At 44.9% G+C, this 23,010-nt stretch overlaps 2 protein-coding genes across 7 annotated transcripts in view; both read right to left on the bottom strand.

Moving 5' to 3' along the window:
* The window catches only part of Strip2 (striatin interacting protein 2), a 48,324-nt gene extending 35,614 nt beyond the window's left edge, over positions 1–12,710 (bottom strand). The window contains exons 1-7 of one of the 2 annotated variants that reach the window (XM_052719620.1): positions 12,483–12,710; positions 7,332–7,401; positions 3,851–3,925; positions 2,734–2,871; positions 1,141–1,261; positions 310–378; positions 6–112 (exon numbers count right to left, since the gene is read on the bottom strand). In XM_052719620.1, coding sequence (XP_052575580.1) covers positions 6–112; positions 310–378; positions 1,141–1,261; positions 2,734–2,871; positions 3,851–3,925; positions 7,332–7,401; positions 12,483–12,626 — 724 coding nt within the window. In that variant the 5' untranslated portion in view covers positions 12,627–12,710. The remainder of the gene's footprint in view (positions 1–5; positions 113–309; positions 379–1,140; positions 1,262–2,733; positions 2,872–3,850; positions 3,926–7,331; positions 7,402–12,482) is intronic. The other variant, XM_052719619.1, reaches the window with a different exon arrangement.
* A 4,969-nt stretch (positions 12,711–17,679) lies between these two features.
* Ahcyl2 (adenosylhomocysteinase like 2) overlaps positions 17,680–23,010 on the bottom strand; it is a 170,695-nt gene continuing 165,364 nt past the window's right edge. For 4 of the 5 annotated variants that reach the window (XR_008214194.1, XR_008214195.1, XR_008214196.1 and 1 more), the window contains exons 16-17: positions 21,319–21,528; positions 17,680–20,896 (exon numbers count right to left, since the gene is read on the bottom strand). Coding sequence is in view for 1 of the 5 variants with exons in the window: in XM_052719227.1 (XP_052575187.1) it covers positions 20,890–20,896; positions 21,408–21,528 (128 nt within the window). In the remaining 4 variants the exon portion in view is untranslated. The remainder of the gene's footprint in view (positions 20,897–21,318; positions 21,529–23,010) is intronic. The other variant, XM_052719227.1, reaches the window with a different exon arrangement.

Raw genomic sequence — 23,010 nt, 5'->3', positions numbered from 1 at the left:
CTTACTTAATTCAGTTCGGAAGGTCTCTCGGGCTGTCCTCCACCCACAGGGGTCTATTTCTCGCTCCAGGCGGATATTTTCCACCATTAGGTACATGACACTCAGCAGCACCCTGGAGTTACAAAAGGATCATAAGCGATTCCCAAGGCAGTGCCCAGACTATCGGTACAGACTTCAAGGATGACATCAGTGCGAGTCCAATCAGATAAGATTAGTTCAAAGGGAACTTCTCACGCATCCGGGATTTGGAAGAAGGGTAGCCCATGCTAACCACACCTCTGTCCAGAGCCCATGGTCCCCGTCACTCACCTGAGCTCAGTGCTGTCAGCAATGGAGACAGCTGTCTTCCGAAGGGCACTACTAGAGGCCTGGCTGTGGCTGCCGTGGAGGGGAATCAAAGAACAGGAAGCCATAAGGTCTCCTTCCTCCCTGTGCTCTCCCTCACTCTTCACACAAACAAATACCTGCCATTCCCTGGGTATGGGTCCACAAGGAAACTGATCTAAGGTATAGGAACCCATAGCATTCCCTTGCTACCTCAGTAAATCCTCATCTATGGTAGGTAGAGACAGGCAAACGACAGGGTCTGTGATATCAACCTCTCTTGCGATTCCACCCAGTGCTTCCCACTGTGCTGGACACAGAGCAGATACTAAGCAACATCTGACACATAGTAATCAGACTTCAGTGGACCTAAAGCTCCTGGACGGCAGGCACAAGAGAAAGAGGGTTCACTGTAGGAGCAGCAGCAGGTAAGGCCACCGCTACAGTCACCACTCATGAGGGAAAGAATTAGTCACGTTGACAGAAATTGGTCTGTTCCTCTTGTGTTGTGTTTATTATGGAAAAAGTTTCCTTTATGAGTTCCAGAGTTGGGCTCAGCTGAGAAGGTGCTTAGATTAAAAAGGTAACCAAACCAGGATGGGCCTGTGAAGCTCAGGATTGTAGCTGTGCTTAGTTCAAGCGTAGGGAGCAAGAACATAGTATCCAGAAAGCTGGTAGGGAAAACTGTCAATGAGCTTTGAGTGGAGATACAAGTAGACTCAGCTCTCAAAGGGAAATCTACTGAGGAAATCCACAGACATGAGAATACTTTCTTCAAGAAAGTTTCTAAGCCAGCCCTCTCCCAGGGCTTCTCACTCAATTTCCATGTGGAGTAGCTCCAGGAAGGCTGAGAAGGTTCCCATCTGATAGAGCAGGAAGCAGTTGTATCTGGACCAGTGTAGCACATCGACCTCTGAGTCACATTCCCCAAAAGTGCCTGGAGGATCAGACAGTTACAGCAGGAGTTGAGAGGGGGCAGCTACCCCGGTTCTTCCTACCCTGCCACATGATCCTAAAATTTTCCTAATACTCTACAGACTAATGAGGCTCACAGAATTTGGGCAGTGCCTTAAATGAGTGAGTCAGTGGAGAAAAGAGGTAGTCTCCTGGGTAAGTCAACCTTAAATCCCCCCCCCCCGCCCCCCGCCCCGAAGTAGATCCTAGGATAAGGACTCAAGTGCAAATAGTCTATTTGGGAATGGATGGATCTTCAGGAATCACCAGAAGAGGAATGGGGGAGTGAGAGAGGGTAGGGAGGCAGCTGAAAGAGTTCAGTCTCGGGGGGCTTTCTGGAAATAGCACAAAACACACAACTCAGGGTTATCTCACTCAGGATTATCTTCTCAATCTTGTTAGTCATTTTTATGAGGACTGAGTCTATTAATTCTCCCGGCTTTCTGACTGCCCAGCATGGGCTGCAGACAAAGCTCTCAAGGAAAAGGGTCTTTGTCTTGGCAGTTAGAAGTTGGTTGGAGCATCGGACCTAAGAGATTCACAAGTACCACCTTATCTACTGCACTCTTCCCTGTCCCATCTCTTCTTCCCATTTGTCGTTCTTTTGTTTGTTGGTTTTTACAGTTTTTAGTTCCCAATCTGTTGGGTTGCCAGCAATCCTCACATGCATGCTCTTAGAGCTTATTTTCATTTTCTAGCAAGACTATCTCAACGCTCCTTCCAACACCTGGCTAACACGTTTCTTCTGGGAAGTTTTCCCCAGTTAATCTCATTTAGTTCTGGTTATCTCCAAATTACTCCCAGCATCCCCTCCTGCAGCTGTGCTGGCTTGAGTCTTCAAAATGCCAATGAGAAACGTCAGTGCTGGTGCCAGGGCACAGCTGATGAAAGCAGTATCTGTGCTAACTCTTTTGGTGGTACATCATCAACCCTCCCTACACGGACTCTTTTGCCAATCTTCATATACACTTAGAGCCCAGATTAAAGGAGAAAAAAATCCATGTAAGAAGTTGCGACATGCACAGGGTATGATGACTTATGTCTGTAATCCTAACTTAGAAGGTAGAAGAGGTAGGAGGATCAAGAGTTCACAGTCATTCTCAGAGAAAAAGAAAGAAAAGAAAAGAGAGCCAGGCATGATAGCACACATCTTTAATCCTAGCATTTGTGAGGCAGTGGCAGATGAATCTCTGTGAGTTCGAAACTAGTCAGAGCTACAGAGTGAAACCCTGTTTTTAAAAAGAAAAAAAGAAAGGAAGAACCTGATGTGCTTGGTAAGATAGAGGCAGATCCCAAGAGATCCAGAACAGTATCCAATACTGTCTCTTGATCTCCTTACAAGGACAGGCTACTCCTAATGTGGCAAGACTTGTCACTGAGATGTAAGAGACCCTGCTTTATCCACTTCCCTCCCTAGTTTCTACCCCTATCAAATCAGTGAAAACAGACCCTTACCTTGGGCTAGATAGAGAACAGCCCGGGCCACCTTAAGCCGTTTTTCCCTACTGACCACCTCCAGTCGGTCCAGAAGTCCCATCACATACGTCTTTTGGGCATCTTCTTCCAACTCCAGCCATTCCTTAGTGTCTTGCACTAGGGATATAAAGCCATGTACAGCTAAAGTTGGCACTGCTACTTCTTCCTGGAAAGGGCCCTGATAATATACCCACCTCTGTTCTCAGTTCCCAAAAGATTCTTTTCTCCAAAACCTTTTCTTACTTAAAACAGGTTTTTTTGTGGCACTGAGGATTGAACCCTGGGCCTTTCACATGCTAGGCAGCTCTAACACTAAGCTACACTGCTAGCCAAAGCTTTCCTTATTTAGCCAGGAAACATAAGGGATAGGAAAAGGACCCCAAATGTCCTAGTCTGAACCTACTCTGTCCCCACATCTTCACCGTTCCCACTTCTGTCCACAGGTGTAGTCTGTTCTCTGCCCTTCCTTAAGGAGTCCCTCTGTCTCCATGCATGTCCAGCTCCTGGGCATCCTTACAGGCCCACCGCGAGAGGACCCCTTCCACACTAATGCCCAAACCAAAAGCTCTGCCCTAAACACTCTTACATTTCGAGTTTTCCTCTGGGCCTTGGCTCCTTGTGTGCTATGCACATCTCCCCGCTGCTATCAGACTGCACCTTATTTGTAGAAGCTGCAAATTACTTCCACATCTGCTTCCTGTATCTCTGACACAACAGATACTCACCACATATTTGTCAAATTAAAAATTAAATTGCCACTGAGAAAGTAGGGTAACAGATCTGAAGGGATCACAGTAAGGGCATATAAATCTACTACTGCTAGGGGGGCAGAAGTTAAACATTAAGGACTGGGTTAGGCACAGGATTCCATCGGGCAGTAGGGCATTAGTTCAGCCTTGCTGAGCCATCTCTCTACTTCCCTTGGTTTCACCTTCTCTCTATAAGGAACTCTGTATTCCATATGCAAGGAACGAAGGGTATGTGGTTGGGAAGGGGATAAGAATCAAACTCTGATTTAGTCTTTTACTAGATCAGGCTGGGATATCAATGGAGGGAAATAGCATGTTTCTGTGAATAGGGATGTATGTAGCATTACCTTGAGTCTTGAAATCTTCTTCAAAGCACCTCCTGTTAGTGGTAAATTCCAGGTTCTCTGTGTAGCTATATAATTCTGTAGCAGAAAGACAAAACAGTCACATTTAGAAGCCCCAATGAGGAATCTAGAGTACAGAGGATCACTTGAGGGAGCTGAAGGTTCCAACGCATTCACATTCTTGTGTCCAATTCAATCTAGAGCCAGTTCCCTCCCTTTCAGAACAGTTAAAAATAGCCATGTGTGTCCCTGGGTGATTAAACTATCAAACCTGTTGTCCTGCCAGATGGCTGGCAGCAGAGAAGGAAGCCAGCCTTCGACATTTGGTTAGGGCCAGGAGGAGGGTTGGAGTACAGAGGGCCTAATGTCATCACTTCTGTTTCTTAGGGCTGCAGTCCATTCAGTTCTGTCAACCCAGGCCAGAACTATCCTATCTTTAGGTAAGAGAAGGGCAACACAACTCGGGATCTTAGAGGCAAGACTCTGTGCTGTTTAGGAAGGCAGGACAAGGGCTGAGAACAAACAAACAAACAAGCAAACGAATGAACAGTTTGTTGGAGCTGGTTGGGAGCCAGTTTCTTTATGCTGAGTTTCCTGGAAGGGTATAGAAATTTAGGTTCCTACATACGACCACCTGAGCTGATGATGTGGTAAATCATGTGGCAAACCGAGGGTTGCCAAAAGGTTTTGTGTTTAGGAAAATCTAACCTTAATGACCTATCCTCTGACTATAAAACAGGATGACAATGTCCCGTCTCTCCAGCACCAGAATATTGACTCTGCACCCTCATTTTACAAAGACAATTTAAAAATCAAGTCTCTCAAAACCTATTCCATCTATATCATGAAGTAATAGGAATTTACTTATATTCTAGCCAACTAGCTAAAGATTGAGAATTACTTGGAAGTTAGAACTCTTAAATCTTGTATCTCAGAATCTGGGGATGGCCAGAAACAAATCTCAACTTTGAATCTTAAATATTAATCATTGACTCATTAATGGAAATGTGAGTATATGTGTTTTTATTTATTTTGATCAGGAAAGTCAGGAAAGCCCAGTCAGGAAGGTAAACAGTGCTGAACTTTGTCCTTAATTTTAAAATGTTAGATAATGAAATTTCATATACAGATAATTATAAAATACATTTAAGATAGCCATGTATCTTTTACTCAGGTTAAACAAATATAACATTTGTCATATTTCCTTCAGACTACTCTCCAGTCTTACTCCTTTCTTGGGAAGTAACTACTATCATGAATTTGGCATGCATTCCTCACATGCCCATTTTTAGATTTTTACTACCTATGTATCTGTCTATAAACAATATACCAGGGCTGGAGAGATGACTCAGTGGTTACGAGCACTTGTAACTCTTACAGATGACCAGGTTCAATTCCCAGCACCCATATGGTGGTTCACAACTATCCATATCCTCACATCCAGAGTACACATGTAATATACATACATGCATGCATGCAGGCAAAACACTTATACACATCAAGTAAAATAAATCTAAATGTAAACAATGTATTTGTGATAGTGTTCTATTTTTAATAACATTTTCATAAATTATATAAATTCTTTTTGCCATTGCTTCTTTGCCTCAACTTTGTTTTGGGTATTTATTTGTGAAGTATGTTGATACGGACCAATTATGTTAATGGCTATATACAGACTGACTACACTTATATGCTAGTTTATCTATTCCCCTGCAGATGGGAATTTAGGTTGTTCTTAATTTTTCATAATTAAAAACAAGGCTGAAATAAATGCTTTTTTGTGCCCAAGGATAAAGTTCTTTATATTATACATCTAGGATAAAATTACTAGGTCATAATATGTGCACATCTTCAACTTTATTAGATATGACCTAATTGCTTTCCAATTTTATACCCTGCACCTTCATACTGCTACGCATAGCAGTGTAGAAAAATGCTCATTAGTCCTTTGAGGTTTTTTTTTTTTTAACGTGAATTAATTAATTAATTTTGTGTCTGTGTGCATGGGTATATGAGTGCCATACTGCACATAGAGAAGCCAGAAGATAACTTGTGGGTGTTAGTTCTCTTCTTCTATCACCATATGGGTCTGAGGTTTAAACTCAGATCATGAGGCTTGGTGGCAAGTGGCCTACCTGCTGAGCCATCTTGCCAGCCTTTAAATTTTGCAGTCTGATGACTGTGAAATAATACCCTGTTTTAAAAAATGTTTTTTCTTCATTAGCTAATTGAACATATTTTCAGACACACACACACACACACACACACACACACACACACACACACACGCACACACACTCTCTTTCTTTTGTGGTGCTGTGGATCAAACAGAGAGACTCATGCATGCCCTTCATATAGTCACTGACTTTCTGAGAGTTGACATCCTTTGTCTACTTCTCTATCAGGTTAGTCATCTCATCTTTGTTCATCTCTCTTTCTCTCCACATATTCACACTCTAGAGTCTAATCCTTTGTTCACGATTAAACCTAGCTATTTCTGTCACTCACTGCAAAATTTATTCACTGTGCTTATTCACCAGAACTTCTGCAAAAATGTTTGTCTTTTTATCTGAAAAAGCATGTCTCAAAGTGTCATTTCCATGTGACAGAATATTTAACTTTCACACCATCTCCACCCAAAGCTCATTTATTAATAACTAGCATTCACAGCACGTGTAACATGGAGGCCCTTAATGTGAGGAGATCACGTTTGCCCTATTCTAAAATTCCAGACAGGGAGGAGCAGCTCCGAATTGAAAAAGGAATGGGATCACTTAACCCCAGCTCACAAATATCTACAGCAGAGCTCGACTTTATGACTGATGCAGGTGATATGTCCAGCCTCGCTCAGCCAGCCAATTACTGATAATCTCCTTCAGCTGCGGCTGGAATGTTACTAGGGACAAGTGTTAGGGAAAGGAAGGAAGACAAAGGAGAGAGAGACTGGGGTAAAGAAAGGATGGCAGAGAGAACAGGCACACAAACACATGGATTATAGGATGAGAGAGGCAAATAATGGAAAGTGGGGAGAAGTGATTTGAGAGTGCATCGAAAGAAAAACAATGGTGGGCTGGAGAGATGGCTCAGTGGTTAAGAGCACTGGCTGTTCTTGCAGAGGACCCGGGTTCAATTCCCAGCAACCACATGGCAGCTGACAACTGTCTGTGACTCCAAGATCCAACACCCTCACACAGATATATGTGCAGGCAAAGCACAAATGCACATAAAATAAAAAATAAATTAATTAAAAAAAGAATGACTAGGAAAGACGAATAGACTGAACAAATGAAGAATACTACCAACAAGGGGAATTCACAGAAGGAAATGCAAAAGAGATATTTGTTATTGGGTTGGGGGGATGATATGATGGTAACAGCCCTTGTTCAATAGCTCTTGTTAAGACCAGAGAAGCTGCCAGGGGAGATTACAGCCCTGTTGCTTCCTCGACGGTGTTTCCACTCAACCCTGACCCATCCATTCATACCTGACAACTCCGCTGCATGCCCGTCTGCATCTCCATATTCAAACTCCAGAGTAGGGCAGTCCACAGAGCCCTATAATAGAGAGAATTTTCCAGGAATGGGAAAAGAGGTCGTCAAAGAAAGAATATACCCTAGTTTCACCTTTTTCCCTCTCTTGGAGGCCAAAGTCAGATCAGAGAAGCATCTAGAAAGTCTTAGTTGGCTCTTTCATCTGAGAGACAACCTCCCCTTTCAAGCCAAAATCTGAGGCCCATGCAGGGGAGGGCTGGGGGGATTCCTATCCAGTATCTGAAAGTCTAAGTAAAGGACAGAATGATAAACAAGAATGAAAGCTGCCATCTGAAGCAAGGCCCGGTAACATGGGCCTATGGTGCTCCATTCTGGAGGCAGAGGCAGGAGGATCCATGCTTAAGGTCAGCCTGGGCTACATAGTGAGATATTGTCTCAAATAAACCCCAAGGGACTGGGAGTGTTGCCCAGTTGGTGGAATGTTTGCCTAGCACGCACCGAGCCCCGAGTTTGATCTCAAGTACCCCATAAACTGGTATGGTGGCATACACCTCTAGTCCCAGCACTCAGTTACATGGTGACTTGAGGCCAGTCTGAACTACATAAGACTTTGCCTCACAAAACCATAACCAACTAAACAAACAAAAAGAAAGCAATGATTTGAGTCTATATCTAATCTACATGAAACAGAGACAAGAGGAACGTCTAGCTCATGTCTAGGAAAAAAAGATAGGCAAAAACCAAAAGAGGAGAACTGAATTCTGGCCCAAGTTCTGTCATTAGCCCACTAAATATGTCTCATGCTGAAGGTTCCTCATATACAAAAAAAAAAAAAGAAAGAAAGAAAAAGAAAAAGGTTTTGAGTTCTAACATTCAACAACTAATTATCCAGCGTTAGTGTAAATAAGGTAGCATTTACATTCCAAGTTGTATCAAATAATAAATTTCCTATGATATTGTATGTATAATCCACTTTAAAATATTTTAATACTTTCACTCTCAAATCTATTAAGATTTTATGAGTATTTTTTTAGTATACTTTTATATGAACTCTATTTATTTAGACAATGCTGGGATTGCAGACATGTGCCACCACCTAGTATATGAGTTGCTGGGAATTAAACCCAGGGCTTTGTACATGCTAGGCAAGCACCTTACCAAATGTGCTACATCCCTAGCTATTTTCATTTTTTGTTTCTTTGAGACAGGGTCTAATTCTATAGGCCAGGATGCCCCAGAACTCATTATGTACTCCAGACTGGCTTTGAACTCTAAGGGCAATCCTGCTTCAGCCTTCCAAGTATAGGATTTCAGTTGTGAGTCACTGTGTATAGCCCTATGTGAATTTTTGAAATTTTGAATTTTGCTAGGAATGATTGCACAAGCCTTTAATCCTAGTACTCAGGATGTAGAGGCAGGAGGATCTCTGTGAATTTGCGGTCAGCTGGTCTACATAATGAATTCCAGGTCTGCCAGAGCTACATAGTGAGACCCTGTCTCAAAAATCAACTAAGCAAAAATAAATAAAATTTGGATCGTGGTTCTGTTGCATACTATGTAATCATGGCCAAGTTTACTTCTCTGTGCCTCAGTAAAGTATAAAGTAAATATTTGGTCTTTGCCCTGGGTTCCTAACATAGTGTTCCTAAAATCCTTAGAACATTCTGATGGTATTGTCTGTTACTCAGGAGCTCATTAACTATACCAGAATTAATATTACTGATAACTCATGGTGGATCCTTATATAGTTCTAAGTAAGGACTGACCCTACCAGAAAAAATAAGCATGTTGTGAAGCTAATAAGCATTGCTCTTATGATGGTGGGATGTGGACCATAGACTGAGCTCAGTTGCATGGGCAATGGTTTAACTGCTCCCTGTCATGCTCCATATGAAACCCTGGAACAGGGACTAAGGAGCTAATTCCGTCAGCCAGTAAAATACTTGCTATGCCAGCACGAAGCGCTGACAGTCCTTTGAACCCAGAGTACATGTTTGTAATCTCAGTGCTGGGGCAGCCATCCCGGCCAGCTTAGGCTAGTTCCTCACCAGGGAAAAGTCTTTTTTCTCAAAAAACAAGGTGAATGGCTCAGGAAGGATACCTGAGATTACCTCCTTGGCCTTCACCCACGTGCACACACATGTTCACATCCAACTGCACAGAAAGGAAGAGAGGGTGTGTGTGAGAGTATCCCTGAAACAATGACTTGCAGTTAGGTGTTGATGAAAAAAACAGTGGCTGTACTAAGAGGGTGGTGACCCTTAGTTAGAGAGGGCATAGAATCTCTGCGCCAATCCAAGCCCACATCTTGTCTTATGAATCTCTTCTATTTGGTTGTTGCTGATTTGTACCTTTCATTTAAAAATTAGAATCTTAAGTATATACGTCCCCGAGTTCAGTCATTCTAGCAAATTATCAATCCAGCTTGACAGGGGTAATGGTAACCTGAGTTTTCAGTTTGCTAAGAAGAAATGTATACAATCTCAGAGCCTCACTTGTGACTGGCATCTGAAGTAGGGGCAATCTGTGTATGCACTAACCCTGGGTAATTATTGTCAAAATGGAATTCACATGTAGGACATTCGGTTGGCATCAGTAAGTATTGTTGGAAAATGCTCAGTTTTCTCATCCATAAAATTAGGACAATAATAAGACTTTCTTCAGAGGGTTATTGTAAGGACTAATGAGTTAAGTACAAGAAAGGCCCTGAGCATTAATATATTTGTGCCACTTGTAATTCTCTTCTAGCAATTGTTTCAGAAGCCCTACAAAGAAAACTATCTTCTCTAAGGACCACCCTCTACTGGAAAGCAAAGAGGGAAGGAAAAGCAGATTTGGGCACTGCAAAGATGGTAGGGACATGCTGACAAGTATATCCTTTGCATTGGAAGGTGGAGGAAAGCTAATTTTTCCAGCAAGGCTTTTTGGAGGCAATGAGCCCAGACAGAGATGGTTACTGCAGTTGTTCATCTCTAAGCATGAAGAATACAGCTGCAGAAATTCAGCAGGTAAACAGCAGTGTCAGGAAAACTCTGGGTATCGACACTGAACTCACTGGCAAAAGCAGAGTACTATGAGAGCCTTTTCCTGACGAAAGCTGTGATGGGTGAGGATCATTACGCTGCTTCAGAAGGGTGATCCAACATAGCACTCAGCAGCCACTTATTTGCATATTGTCTGTCTCCCCGCTTCCTAGAAGGTGCTAGCTCTAGAAGGGTAAAGACTCTGCCTTATTTACTGACATATCATTAGCACCTATTAACTTCAATGTTATCCCCTGAAAATATTTGATCAAGAATAATGTCTCACTTCTTCTACTTGGTGCAGCCAAGATGTGAACAGCTCTCCTCCACCATGCATGCCTCCCACCATGAAAGACCTCTAAAACCATGATCCTTTCTTGAACTGGGGTGGGGTGGGGGACCCAAACAACCCATGTTTCTCTTGGGGAAGGAGGTACAAGGCACTTCTAAAAGAAACTCCTAGCAGGGAAACCTTGACTGTGCAAGATGGTGACTTTGGGGGCAATGTTTCCCCCTCTAGTTTAACCTTTTAGAAAACAGGAGCTGGGGGTCTGGGGGAAAGCTCAGTGGTAGTAAACATGCTTGGTTTTGTGAGGCTCGATCTCCGTATACCACGTAGACAAGTCCCTTTGGAAACTGTGACGTATTGTTCAGACAAACCACCACGGACTTGATTTGTAGGACCCCTCTGCCACTTAATGAGAATGATGAGTTGTAAGTACTGGCCAATTAATTATATGAACTGTGCTAAGCACTTTATGTTCAATTATTTATAGTGTTAACCCCATTTTACACAAGAAGAAACTGGAGCTCAGATAGGTTAGGTAATTTGCCCAAAGCCACACAGATAATAAATGGTAGTGCTGAAATAAATAAAAAAAAAAAACAAACAAAACAAACAAAAAAAACTGGCCTGATAGACACTGAACTTGGTGGTCTTGGGCACTCGCTTTGCCAGGTGTCTGATCTCAGGAAGGTTGGTTTTCTTTTACTCCCTAGCTGACTTTCCCCCACCCCCACCCCACCCTCTGCCTCTCTTTTGGTGCTGGGGATCAATTTAGCACCTTGAACATGCTAGGCAAGCACTCCATCACTGAGCCACATCCTCCAGCCCTGTGTCTTTTGCGTAGGAAAATGAAAGGGTTGGGTTCACTTTGGTGGCACACACTGTAATCCCAACACTTGGGAAATGGAAGCAGGACGACCAGGAAAGAGCTCAAGGCTCTCCTCAGCTAACACAGTGAGTTCAAGCCCAGCCAGGGCAAATGAAACTCTGTTGTCAATGGCTTTTGCCCTGAGCTGTCTCAAATAAGTAAACAAAGATGAAATCAGTTAAAATAAGGGCGAAACCAGATGACCTCCATACCCCCTTCCATATGCGACATTGTGTCCCCCTGACCATCTCCCCCCCCCCCCCCCCCCCCCCACGCGCAATCAGGTGCAGTTTTGCTCTTGACTAATAGATGGAAATTGGTTGGATAAGGTGTGTGTGTGTGTGTGTGTGTGTGTGTGTGTGTGTGTGTGTGTGTGTGTGTGTGTGGTGGGGTGACAATAATTCAGTCCTCTCATTGTCCTAGTTAGATATCCAAATAGTCAAAAAACCCGTAGCTGCACCTGGGACAGCTGCCCCCAAATGCCGCTCTGGTCCTACCCCAGCTTTAATCTTTTAACCCTCCTAGACAGGGGCGAGGTGTCCGTGGAAGGCGCTCCCCGAGCCACCTCCATCACCCCGAGGGCAGGGATGGGGATAGCAAGGGAAAGCAGGGGCTCCAGGCTGGTCCGGTCCAGTCCAGAGCCAGTTGCTGCAGTCTGCAGCGGGAGGTGTGCTGCTCGCACGCCTGCCCACCCTTCCCTCCCCGCGGCCGAGCTCGGGCTCCCACCGCTCCGGGCAGCACCTCTGCGCGCTGCTTCCCCATCGGTAAACGGGGGTCCGAATTCCAGCTTCACCCGGCGACAGCTATCAAGTATCTGGAAAGTATCTGTTACGCTCTTCGCGCGGGTTAGGGAAACCGCAGGCCACTGGGCTAGCAAGCCGGCGACCCGCAGCGGGAAGGGACCGGGCTGTGGGCCGCGTCACCTCAGTCGCCGCTTCCCGCCGGCGGACGTCTCCCGGTTCCTCACCTCCGACTCCCGCCGCTGGCTGCGGAATGCTTCCCGGCCCTTGGGCGCACCCGGTTTCCCTTTGCCGCCGTTGCCGTTGCCGTTGCCGTTGCCGTTGTCATGAGCGGGCGAGCCGACGGGCCCGGGCGCCGCGGGGTCGTCCATGCTGGGCCGGCTCCCTTCAGCAGCTCGCCTCGGCGGTTCCCGAAGGCAGCTCCGCGATCTGCCCGGGGCGACCCAGCCACAGCGCGCGCCCGGAACCAGGCTCCGCCCCCTCCGCTCCTATTGGCTGTGACTACTCTCTGAGTCCCCGCCCCGTGTTGCGATTGGCTGATCAGCCGGTCAGAGGTGGGGGCTCTTTCAAGGAATCGTTCCCCCTCACACCCACCCCCGGCTTTTTCGCTGCACGGTTGCTGGCAGCCGGGGACTAGTTAGGCTTCCCGCTCCACCTCTCTGGACCCTGGGCTCAGGCGGCTTAGCTCCGCGCTGCCTGCTCCTTTCAACGCTGTCCTGTCCCACGGAGCGGCCTTTCCCTGCGAGCCCTAGTCTCCGCCCCTGTGCCACTGCAGTCTACGTTTCTGCGTTACCGCGGACCAGGACCCCCAATCCTCGCTGCTGCAAGCCTCATACCCCGCTTTGTCGCAGAGAAGGGCTTGGCCCTTTGGGATAGCCTGAGCCACCACACCACAAACCTACCCTCTCTGGAAGCTATCTGAAGAGAACTCTTGGTAGGGAGACTGGGAGTTGCGGGGAGGGACGTCACTGAAATCCCCGACGCCCTCGAGGAGTTGCTCCTTGTTATCTGTCCCCAGCTATGTGGGCACCTTTCTCGTGGTGCGAATAGATAGCAAGCCCCCACCCTCACCCGCTGCTCTTTCCTTCCCCTCTCTAAAGCAATCCCTGGGCGGGCGAGAAGGCTCAGTGGGGAAAGGCACTTGCTTCTAATCTAAGCCTAAAGTCTTGAGTTCGATCCCCGGGTCCCCCACATGGTGGCAGGAGAAAACGGACTGCTGAAAATTGTCCTCTGACCTCTGACCTCCATAAGCACTCCGCGGTGTCTTCCCCCATTCCCACATATACAAACAGTAACTATTTAAATTAAGAAAGAAAACAACAACAACAACAACAACAAAACACTGCACCCTAAGAGCTCCAGATAATCGGACAGTTGAAGGTTCTGACCTGTCCTGAATTAGACTGGCAGATCTGAAGGGAACGGGAGGGACCAAATCGCTATCCTAAACTATTGCTTTAAGAAGACAGTGGTTGGTGAAGGGATCATTGAGTTGGGGGTTGTGCCAAACACTGCACTAGGTGTTTTTCAAGTACCACACCTTTCTGACACAATAAAACACCGTGGCCAATCTTTCATGAATCAGTTTTTTACTAATTAGGAAACTCATAAGCGCAGAGAACGCCGTGGGGTTCCCAAATATTGCGTCTTGTCTCAATGTAGTAAGTATGCTGCCCTATGGAAGAAAACCACTCTCTCGGTTTACTACAGTTTTGGCGTTTCAGTTGCTGCGATAAAACACCATGACCAAAAGCAACTTGGGTAGGAGATGATTTATTTCATCTGACCACTTACAGAGGGAAGCCAGGGCGGAAGCTGAAGGAGAAGCCATGGAGGAATGCTGCTTACTGGCTTGTTCCTCCCAGCTTGCTCAGCCTGCTCTTTTGTACAACTCGGGACTACTTGCTTGCTCAGTGGTGTCAATGCCCACAGCAACCATCAATCAAAAAATTGCCCATCAGCTTGCCCACAGGTCAGTCTGCCCGGGGGCTTTTTCTCAATTGATGTTCTATCTTCCAAAATGACTAACTTGTGTCAAGCTCGTAGAAAATTAGGCAGAACAGCTACTGCTCTTTAAGATCCTACTTATGACCCTTTCTCCTCTAGAAAGACTATTTATTTATTGATTTATGTTTAATTCTCCTTACTTCATTCAGGTGTGTTGCCGTCAAACCAACTCTGCTGGGATCCCAAACTGTGGTATTTTTATTCTCCTGAAACAATGCAATGACCCCTCCTTTCCTATATCTTAAGGACAATTATATTCTTTGTAGACATGGTCTCATAGTGCACCCCAGGATAGCCTGGAACTATGTAGTCTAACCTGGCCTTTAACTCATGGTCATCCTGCTTCATCCTCTTGAGTACTGAGATTAAGACATGAAACACTGTACACATCTTATCCTCATTTCTTTTTAAAAATGTATTGCTTATTTATGTGTATGAGTGTTTCGCCTGTTCTATATCTGTGCACCACATGCCTTCCTGATGCCCATGGAGGCCAGAGGAGGGAGTTCAATTTCCTGGGACTGGAGTTACAGATAGTTGGGAGCTGCCATCTTGACCCTAGGAATTGAACTCAGGTCCTCTGCAAGAGCAGCCTGTGCTCTTGAACCAGTGAGCCTTTATACCCTACCTTTCTGTGAGTTGGTAAGGTGGCGGGGGCGGGGGGGGGGGGGGGGGACTGGAGATTTCTGGATACTTCCCTGGCCCCCAGCATCTCACTAGTACCACCCGTCTTCTATTCCCACCCCGTCTCCACTGTGGATGCAGCTCCTTCGGAGGGCCAACCTTCATTGTGGGTTTTTTGTTTTTTGTTTTTTTTTTTTTGAGTCAAGGTCTCATGTAGCTCAGGCTGGTTTCAAACATGGTTTAACTGAGGATGACCTTGAACTCCTGATCTTCCTGTCCTCAAAGTAATGGGATTACAGATGTGCACCACACCTGGCTCTTCATTGGCTTTTGCATAACACATTTCTGTAGGTTTAACACAGGGTCTCACAATCTATGTGCCATTGACATTTTTTAAATTTTTTTATTTTTTTGGTTTTTCGAGACAGGGTTTCTCTGTGTAGTTTTGGTGTCTGCCCTGGATCTCACTCTGTAGACCAGGCTGGCCTCGAACTCACAGAGATCTGCCTGGCTCTGCCTCCCAAGTGCTGGGATTAAAGGCATGTGCCACCACTGCCCGGCGCCATTGACATTTTGTATAAAAAAAAATTATATATTATGGGGGAGTGTCCCACACATTTTAAGCTGTTTAGCAGAACTTTTGACTGTCCCTGAAATACGCCAGTAGCACTTTTCCCTTAGTTAAGACAACCAAAAATGTCTTTAAACATTGCAATATGTCCCCTGGGGAGCAAAATCTCCTTTTGCAATACCTTGACTTTGCAAATAAACTCATGTGAATTTCCAAGAAGGTCTTTGGCTCAAGGCACAAACTCTTTGATTTTAGAATTTTTTTTAGGGCCTAATTTGTTTAACTCTTAGAAATGTACAATCTCCATTAAGATTCCAACCTACACCTAGTTTACCCCTGCTTTAGTGTGACAGACACACTTACCACAGCACAGCCCACTGGGTTTCTTACTAGAGAGTTCATTGTCTACTTCTCCTGTACCTCTCCTCCTAAGCAGCCAGAGCTCTAGGATTGACAATCCCAGAAATGATTCTCCAGGGAGCCCAGTCAGTCTGTAAAATCCTCACAGACACTAATTTTGAGGCTTTCTTCCTTTTTCTGTTTATCCCCAAGGCAAAGGGCAAAGATTGAGCCATTGGAAGTGAGATTGAGGAGGGAGGTCTCCTCTCGCTTCCATCTAAAGGCAACTGCTGAGCACCTGACTTGGCTCTCAGAGATGGGACTTGAAAATTTGAAGACTAGGTGATCTCCTAGTGGACTGGAAAACAGCAAAGATCACATCTATCCTTGTCATGAAGTGTCTGGGAAAAACTAGATGAAGCCACAAGAAACTTCAATCCACTGAAATCTTTGAAACTGTAGGCCACTCAGCTTATTCACAAATGAGTGACAATCAGGAATACCAATGGCCACAGAAGCACCCAGAAGTGTACCTGCGAGACAATTTGTCAGGCTGGTCTATGTGTCTTTCCATTTGCTGAGATGTTGCCAGCATTTTAAAATCTATAATTCTGCGGCTAGAGATGGCTCACTGCTCTTCCAGAGAACCTGAATTCAGTTTCCAGCACCCACACCAGGTGGCTCACGACCACCTGTATATAACTGGCTTTCACGGGCACTAGCACTCACAATCACATACCCACACACAGATACAACCCCCCCTCCCCCATACTATACTACCAAGTTCCCTTGTCCCAAAGCTTTATTTCCAAACTCAGGCTTCTGACAGAGGGTTGATGGTACAAACAGGAATAGAGATAAAACAAACTCCTTTCTCCATTTAAGCCCTCTAATTCACAAAAGTAAAATACTTCATTAAATAGATAGTACCTGGCACTAAGATAGCTTAAAAATAAAATGCAGGAAGTCTTCAATTCCCTCGTTTCTGGGGGCTACCTGGTAGACAGGATAATGTGGCATGTAACATGAGAGGCTCCAGGGACCTGGTCTGGGACCCAGAACTGGAGGTTATGAAGTAACCAGTATTGTTTTTCTTTTATGCCTATATCACCTGCAAATGTCTGTGTACCGTGTGCATACAGTGCCAGCAGAGGGTGTTGGATCCACAGGAACAGGAGTTACAGATTCTTGTGAGCCAACATATGGGTGCTGGGTATTGAACCCCTCAATCCCCCACCCCCCTTTGGCTGGATTCATTCAGATTCTAGGTGTTTAGATCTTTTGGTCCCAACAGAAGGGCAGCACAGTGGTATTGGTGACCTAGATCCATGCTTTGGTTTAATTTGGTTTGTTTTTTTTAATTTTTTTTCTTTTTTAAAATGTGTGTGTTTTGCTTGCCTGTATGTCTGTGGACCATGTATGTGTGTGCCTAGTAAAGATCTTCTAGAACTGGAGTTACAGACAGTTGTGAGCTGCCATGTGGGTGCTGGGAATTGAACCCAGGTCCTTTGGAAGAGCAGCCAATGCTCTTAAGCACTGAGCCATCTTTCCAGCCCTTGGTTTTTTATTTATTTTTTTAAAATCTTAATTAACCTCACAGTCCTCATCTCAAGGCGGTGGTTCTGAAAAGGTGTGCTTCTCATACACAGGCAGGTGTGTGTCAAGGTGGGGTGGTGGGGAGGGACAAGGCATTTGTTATCAGGGTCTCAGTGTAAAACAAGACTCTCAGGGCAATGGTCATTCAAACATGTCCGGTGGTTCCGGCAGCAGTGTTTCCCATCTTCGTCCTATAGCCGCAGGTAACCTTGTTCGTCTGTTGCCCAGACACCTCTCATTTCTGAATTCCTAGCTCACAGAAGCAAGTGGTATTCTCAAGGCACAGACCAGTTTTAAGAATATTTTATTTATTTTTTGAGATTACATAGTCATTATTGCTGATCTAATACAATCACTTAGACATAAAGATTTCCAAGAGCTTCTCAGAACTAATGATCCTTAGAGGTCTCGTTCCTTTCAGTAAGATGACAGTAAGAACTAGATGATTATTTATATAGATATGTATATATATATAGTTTAGACTTGTCAATATATAATTTGCTGGTGTTACCTATTTTCTTTCCATAATTTTCTCTTATTAAAAAAGCTTAATGCAACAGTGCATTCTGATTTTTTAAACCGTGACAGTGAATTCTGAGGAAACCACAGGAGCAGCAATTTCAGATCTGTTCAGAGAAAAGCCAAGCAGCAGAAAAGCTTTGCAGGAGTGTGTGGCCATGGGGAGCCGTGCTCTCATGGGAGGGGAGTGTGAGGAGGGAGGGGCAGAGGGGAGGCCGACTGGAGGCATTTTGTTTAACAAGAAAAAGGAAAAAAATATTTCCACCAAGAAAGCAAGAAGATCTTGAAGTAGCACACATTTCATTGTAGATAAATGGTATGTATCCCCACCGCCAGGCCACATACCTAGGGACAGTCAGTGTTCTTTTCCTTGCCTCCTAGTAGCTAGGATGCATCTAAGAGGAGGAGATGGAGTAAGAAGAGATTTGCTCTGATTCCAAGGTTAGAGGAAACAATGATTTGGCTCTAACAGGACAGAAGCTAGACAGGAGTCCTGGACTACCTTCTCTCTTCCTTCCACATTCCCCATAAGCCCCCTGAACTGGGGACTCAACCCAGGGCTGGGCACATGCTAATCAAGTGTCCTATCACTGACTTACATCCCTACTTCTGGTTGCTTTCTTAATGGTTGATGACGCAGCAGTTTCTGAAGAGAAGAGAATAGATGTCATCTGCAACTCATAGTCAAATACCTCACCATGGGCAGACACAGTGCAACCTAACTTAGAAACCCATGTGGCTCCCTTTCTATTTCCAATGGATCTCTTCACTGGTTTTGACACACTGTACTCCGTAAGTACCAGCTATAGGAAGCTCTGTAGAGAGCAAGGCTTTGCTGGAAATCAGCAGGTTATGATTTGGGGCCCAGATACCTGCCTAACAGAATCTGCCCGGGACATAAGATGAGGCAGATAGCTGAATCTTTTGCTAAAGAGAGCCAATGAAGAGCCAGCCAGGCATGGTAGCATATGCCTCAAGAGGCGGAGGCAGGAGGACTGCCATGAGTTTGAGGCCAGTCAAGGTTATAGAGTGAGACTATTTCAGAACAACAACAAAACCCAACAACAAAAACAAAATAAAGGTGGGAGAGTGATACAATTAGCTATTAACACAAAAATCAGAATGAGGCAAACAGAATTGAGTATCTTTGTGGCATCTGCAGCCTCTACGGTCTTCCTTATAAAAGAGTAGAGACAGATGATACCCTGTAAAGAATCCATCTTCTGGGCTGAGCCTGTATACCACCTAATAAGGCAAACAGCCACCTACACCAGTTCTGTTTCCCTATCTTCAAAAATAAGGACACTTCCAGACTAGCTTCCAGGGCACACACAAAGACCAAGGGATGATGGAGATGGTAGGGCAGGGGAGAAGATCTAGATAAAGGTTTTAGTGATTCTGTGTGTCTTCTGTCTGAATGACCTTGGTCTTGAGACTCTGAAGCAGAACAACATAAGAAATACATGGGAAACAAGCATGAGACTTTTAAATAGGATGGGCCAGGAGAGGAACTCATTTAACTCAAGATTCCTAGGGTCACTCCAGGTTTTAATTTTTGAAACCAACTGATCCCAACGGAAACCCTGAAACCAGTCAGTCCGTCTCCAAAGGAAATCTAAAGCTTGAGTGGACTGAGAAATTTCACACCATTTACCAGCTATGCTAACGCTGGAGCTACTTAAGAAACTCTCTGAAACAGAATCCTTAAACAGAAGGGGCCAGATCATAAAGATACAGCAGCAGCAAAGAGAGATGAGATATCAAATTACAGATCTCACCAATGGCAGCAGCCAAAGGGATGACTGTCTGATGAGGTTCAAAGCAGTTCCCCACCCGCTTCCCTAGTACCCAGTGACTGAGCCTAGGGCCTGTGCACACCAGCCATGTGCTTCACCACTGAGCTATCCCCCAGCCCTCAAACTAGTTTCCATCCTCTGGATACAGATGACAGAGTCACCCATCTTCTGCAGTCAGGCTGTGAAGTCTCTCCTGGAAAACAAACAGACTGGCTTCTTTAGGATGCCAAGCTGGATCCCATTCCAAAGGCTCAAGCTTTCAAATCTCTAGCAAACACCTTTGCCAACTCAGTTCCAGAAGTCGTTTCAGGCAGTAACAGAAGTTTCAGGAAGCACTATCCACATAAAGCCCTCCTTTTCTGAGACAGTGCCAGTTTAGAGGGGGCTTCCTGGGAAACGGTCCAGTTAAGTGACAAGGAAGCAAAACTATGGGTCCCTGTGGAGCTGGTCCCCTACTTCCTGAGCAGAGTTTGGTGGGGTTAGAAAGCAAAACAAATGCCTGGCCAGCAGCAGAGGTATTAAGATCATGGAGGCACACCCTTTTAGAACCAGGAAGCATTAAAATGGATATAATATTCAAGGAACAGAAAGGAGTTCTGGGTAAGAAAAGAGATCCCAGTAGGCACAGACACAGGCACAGCTGAGTTCTTGGTGTAGCTTACAAGACCTTAACACTCCTACCTCACTAGCCTTTTTATAAAGAAGGCAGTGATAGTAACTATCAAGACTGAGAATTCAGGCCCTGGTAATTCAGTGGCTTCCAAAAGGCCTCATCTGGGAAAGGACCAAAGCTTGGAGAAAGGCAGCTGCTGAAAATTTATTCCAGAAAACCCTAAGTAACAAGGAGTCTGGCATCCCTGAACTAACTCCTGAGCCTGGGAAGAAAAATGGCCATCACTGAGGAGTCCATCAATGGGCAATGATGCGAATGATCACTAGGAATGGTCGCCCATTTCTTTCCTTCCTCAGCCTGTCCTCTGCGGCTCTCAGGCCCCAGGAGTAGTAACCACACTCTGGGCCAAGGCTACAGGCACAGGATTCTAGATTTTAATAAATAAATAACCTAACACATAGGATGAGCACGGCGGGCAGCTCTGACTGGAGAAGCAGCTTGCTGGGGTCTTCCTTGGATAAAGGCTTGGTTCTCTTCCTTAAACGTCTTCTGGCTTGCATTACAGGAACTTAATACCTGGAGGGAAAAAGAAAGTTGAAACTGATGCTATCTGCTGGTGGGGCTGGAACATGAGGCGCCTGTGTAACAGGAGACAAGGGCTTTTCTAGTGTATATGGTGAGGATAGATGTCTGTGGCTCTCTTCCTATCAGGGAAAAAGGCTCAGTGGATAGAAGCACCTGCTACCTACCGAGCCTCACCATCTCCCCAGGACCCACATGGGAGAAGGAGAACTCACTCCCCTGGGCTATCCTCCGACCCCCACGTGTGCGACACGTCATACACACGCACACACACCCACAAAATACATGAATAAAAATGTGAGTCTAAAAGGCTGGTGTGTATGGGGGGCAAGGACAATGGCAATATTTAAAGAAGATCTCAGAGTATTTAGAGGTAGGAGACCTGGAGGAAATGTGTTATTTCTCTGAGTTCATACAAAGGTATGTGGTAGAGAGGCAAGGACCAGCTGCACCGCAGGAAGCTCTTCACTACCCAGCCTTCTGATTCCTGGGGAGCCCGAGGCACCTGTAGTAATTAGGTTTGAAGGGCCCATTCTTGTTGAGTCCCAGATACTTGGCCTGCTCATCTGTCAGTTCTGTCAGGTGGGCATCAAAGGTGGGCAGGTGGAGGCTTGCCACGTACTCATCTGGAAAGACCATAGAAGTCATGGGATAAGCATTCATGTCTCCTGTCTGCTGTGCTCAAGTGAGGCCTTAAAAAGTTGGAAGACAAGTTCCAGTTCCTGGAGATGATTGACAAATGCTTGACTTTTGCTCATAGGTCCTCAAATCTAAGGAGTGACTATCTTCAGCTTCAAGTCCAGTGATTTTAAAAGCCAAATATTTCTTCCAGTACCTCTTTCTACCCTGAAGCTTTTTCCTCAGAAAAGAAAGGAGAGAAATAATGGGATAGCATAGGTCTTAAAAACGGGGAGCTTTACCTTTAGTTTTGCCTTAATGTCTATACTATACTATGAAAATACTAGAGATACTATACTATACATTCTAGAAAAATTAACAACCATGGGAAAATAATTTAAAAACAACAACCTAGAACGGTGTGCTTTGCTTTAGTAATTTTACATCTTTTGAATCACTGTACTTCCAGTTTCATTATATATCCAAAGGGAATATAAACTGCTCTCTTCATTCCATACCCTTCCAAACTGTGGTAGTTTTGTTTTGCTTTTTGAGACAGGGTTTCTCTGTGTAGCTCCAGTTGTCCTGAAACTCATTCTGTAGGCCAGCCTGGTCTCAAACTCATAGAGATCCTCCTGCCTCTGTCACCCAAGTGCTGGGATTAACCCACCATATCAGACTCATCCAAGCTGTATTAAAGGGAAATACTGACACTTGTAACAGTAGTTGGAGCAAAGCCAGAAGCTAACTTATTCTATGAGTTTCTATCATCCTAGGTGCTTGGGACAGGCTTTTTAAAAATTTAAGACAGTTTAATGTTTCTCTTATACCAATCACCCACATAATTAACTCTCTCTCTCTCTCTTTTATTTTCTTGAGACAGAGTTTCTCTGTGTAACAGTTCTGGCTATCCTGGACTGCCCTTTGTAGACCAGCCTGGCCTTGAAATCACAGAGATCTGTCTGCCCCTGCCTCCTGAGTGCTGGGATTAAAGGTGTGCACCACCACCATCCAGCCATAATTAACTCTTAACAGAAACCTGTATCCCTTAAAAGAAGAGGCATCTTAGAAGTGGAATAAGCCAGATTATCACAAGTCCAGAGATAATCTCTTTTGGGGGGAATATTTTCCTCCTTCTTTGAGATTTTTGCATACATGATACTTTAAAAGAGAAAATCTTTAAAATTCAATTGGTAGGCCAGGCATGGTGGTACATGCTGTAATCCCAGACAGGAAACAAGTGTGAGTTCAATGCCAGCCTTGACTACATTGAGACTCTGACTTAAAACATACAGTGTGATGTAACACAATAAGGCATAATAAAATAATTCTCAGGCAGATATTCTGAATCACAGCAAAATGCAAGAACCTCTCTAGAGGGCTGGAGAGATGGCTTAGTGGTTAAGAGAACGGGTTGATCTTCCAGAGGTCCTGAGTTCAATTCCCAGCAACCACATGGTGGCTCACAACCATCTATAATGAGATCTGGT

The sequence above is a fragment of the Peromyscus californicus genome, unplaced genomic scaffold (assembly GCF_007827085.1).
Source record: "Peromyscus californicus insignis strain IS unplaced genomic scaffold, ASM782708v3 Scaffold_6__1_contigs__length_162567912, whole genome shotgun sequence".
Lineage (NCBI taxonomy): Eukaryota > Metazoa > Chordata > Mammalia > Rodentia > Cricetidae > Peromyscus > Peromyscus californicus.
Note: the sequence above shows the minus strand (reverse complement) of the source record. Positions and strands in the feature narration are given on the sequence as shown.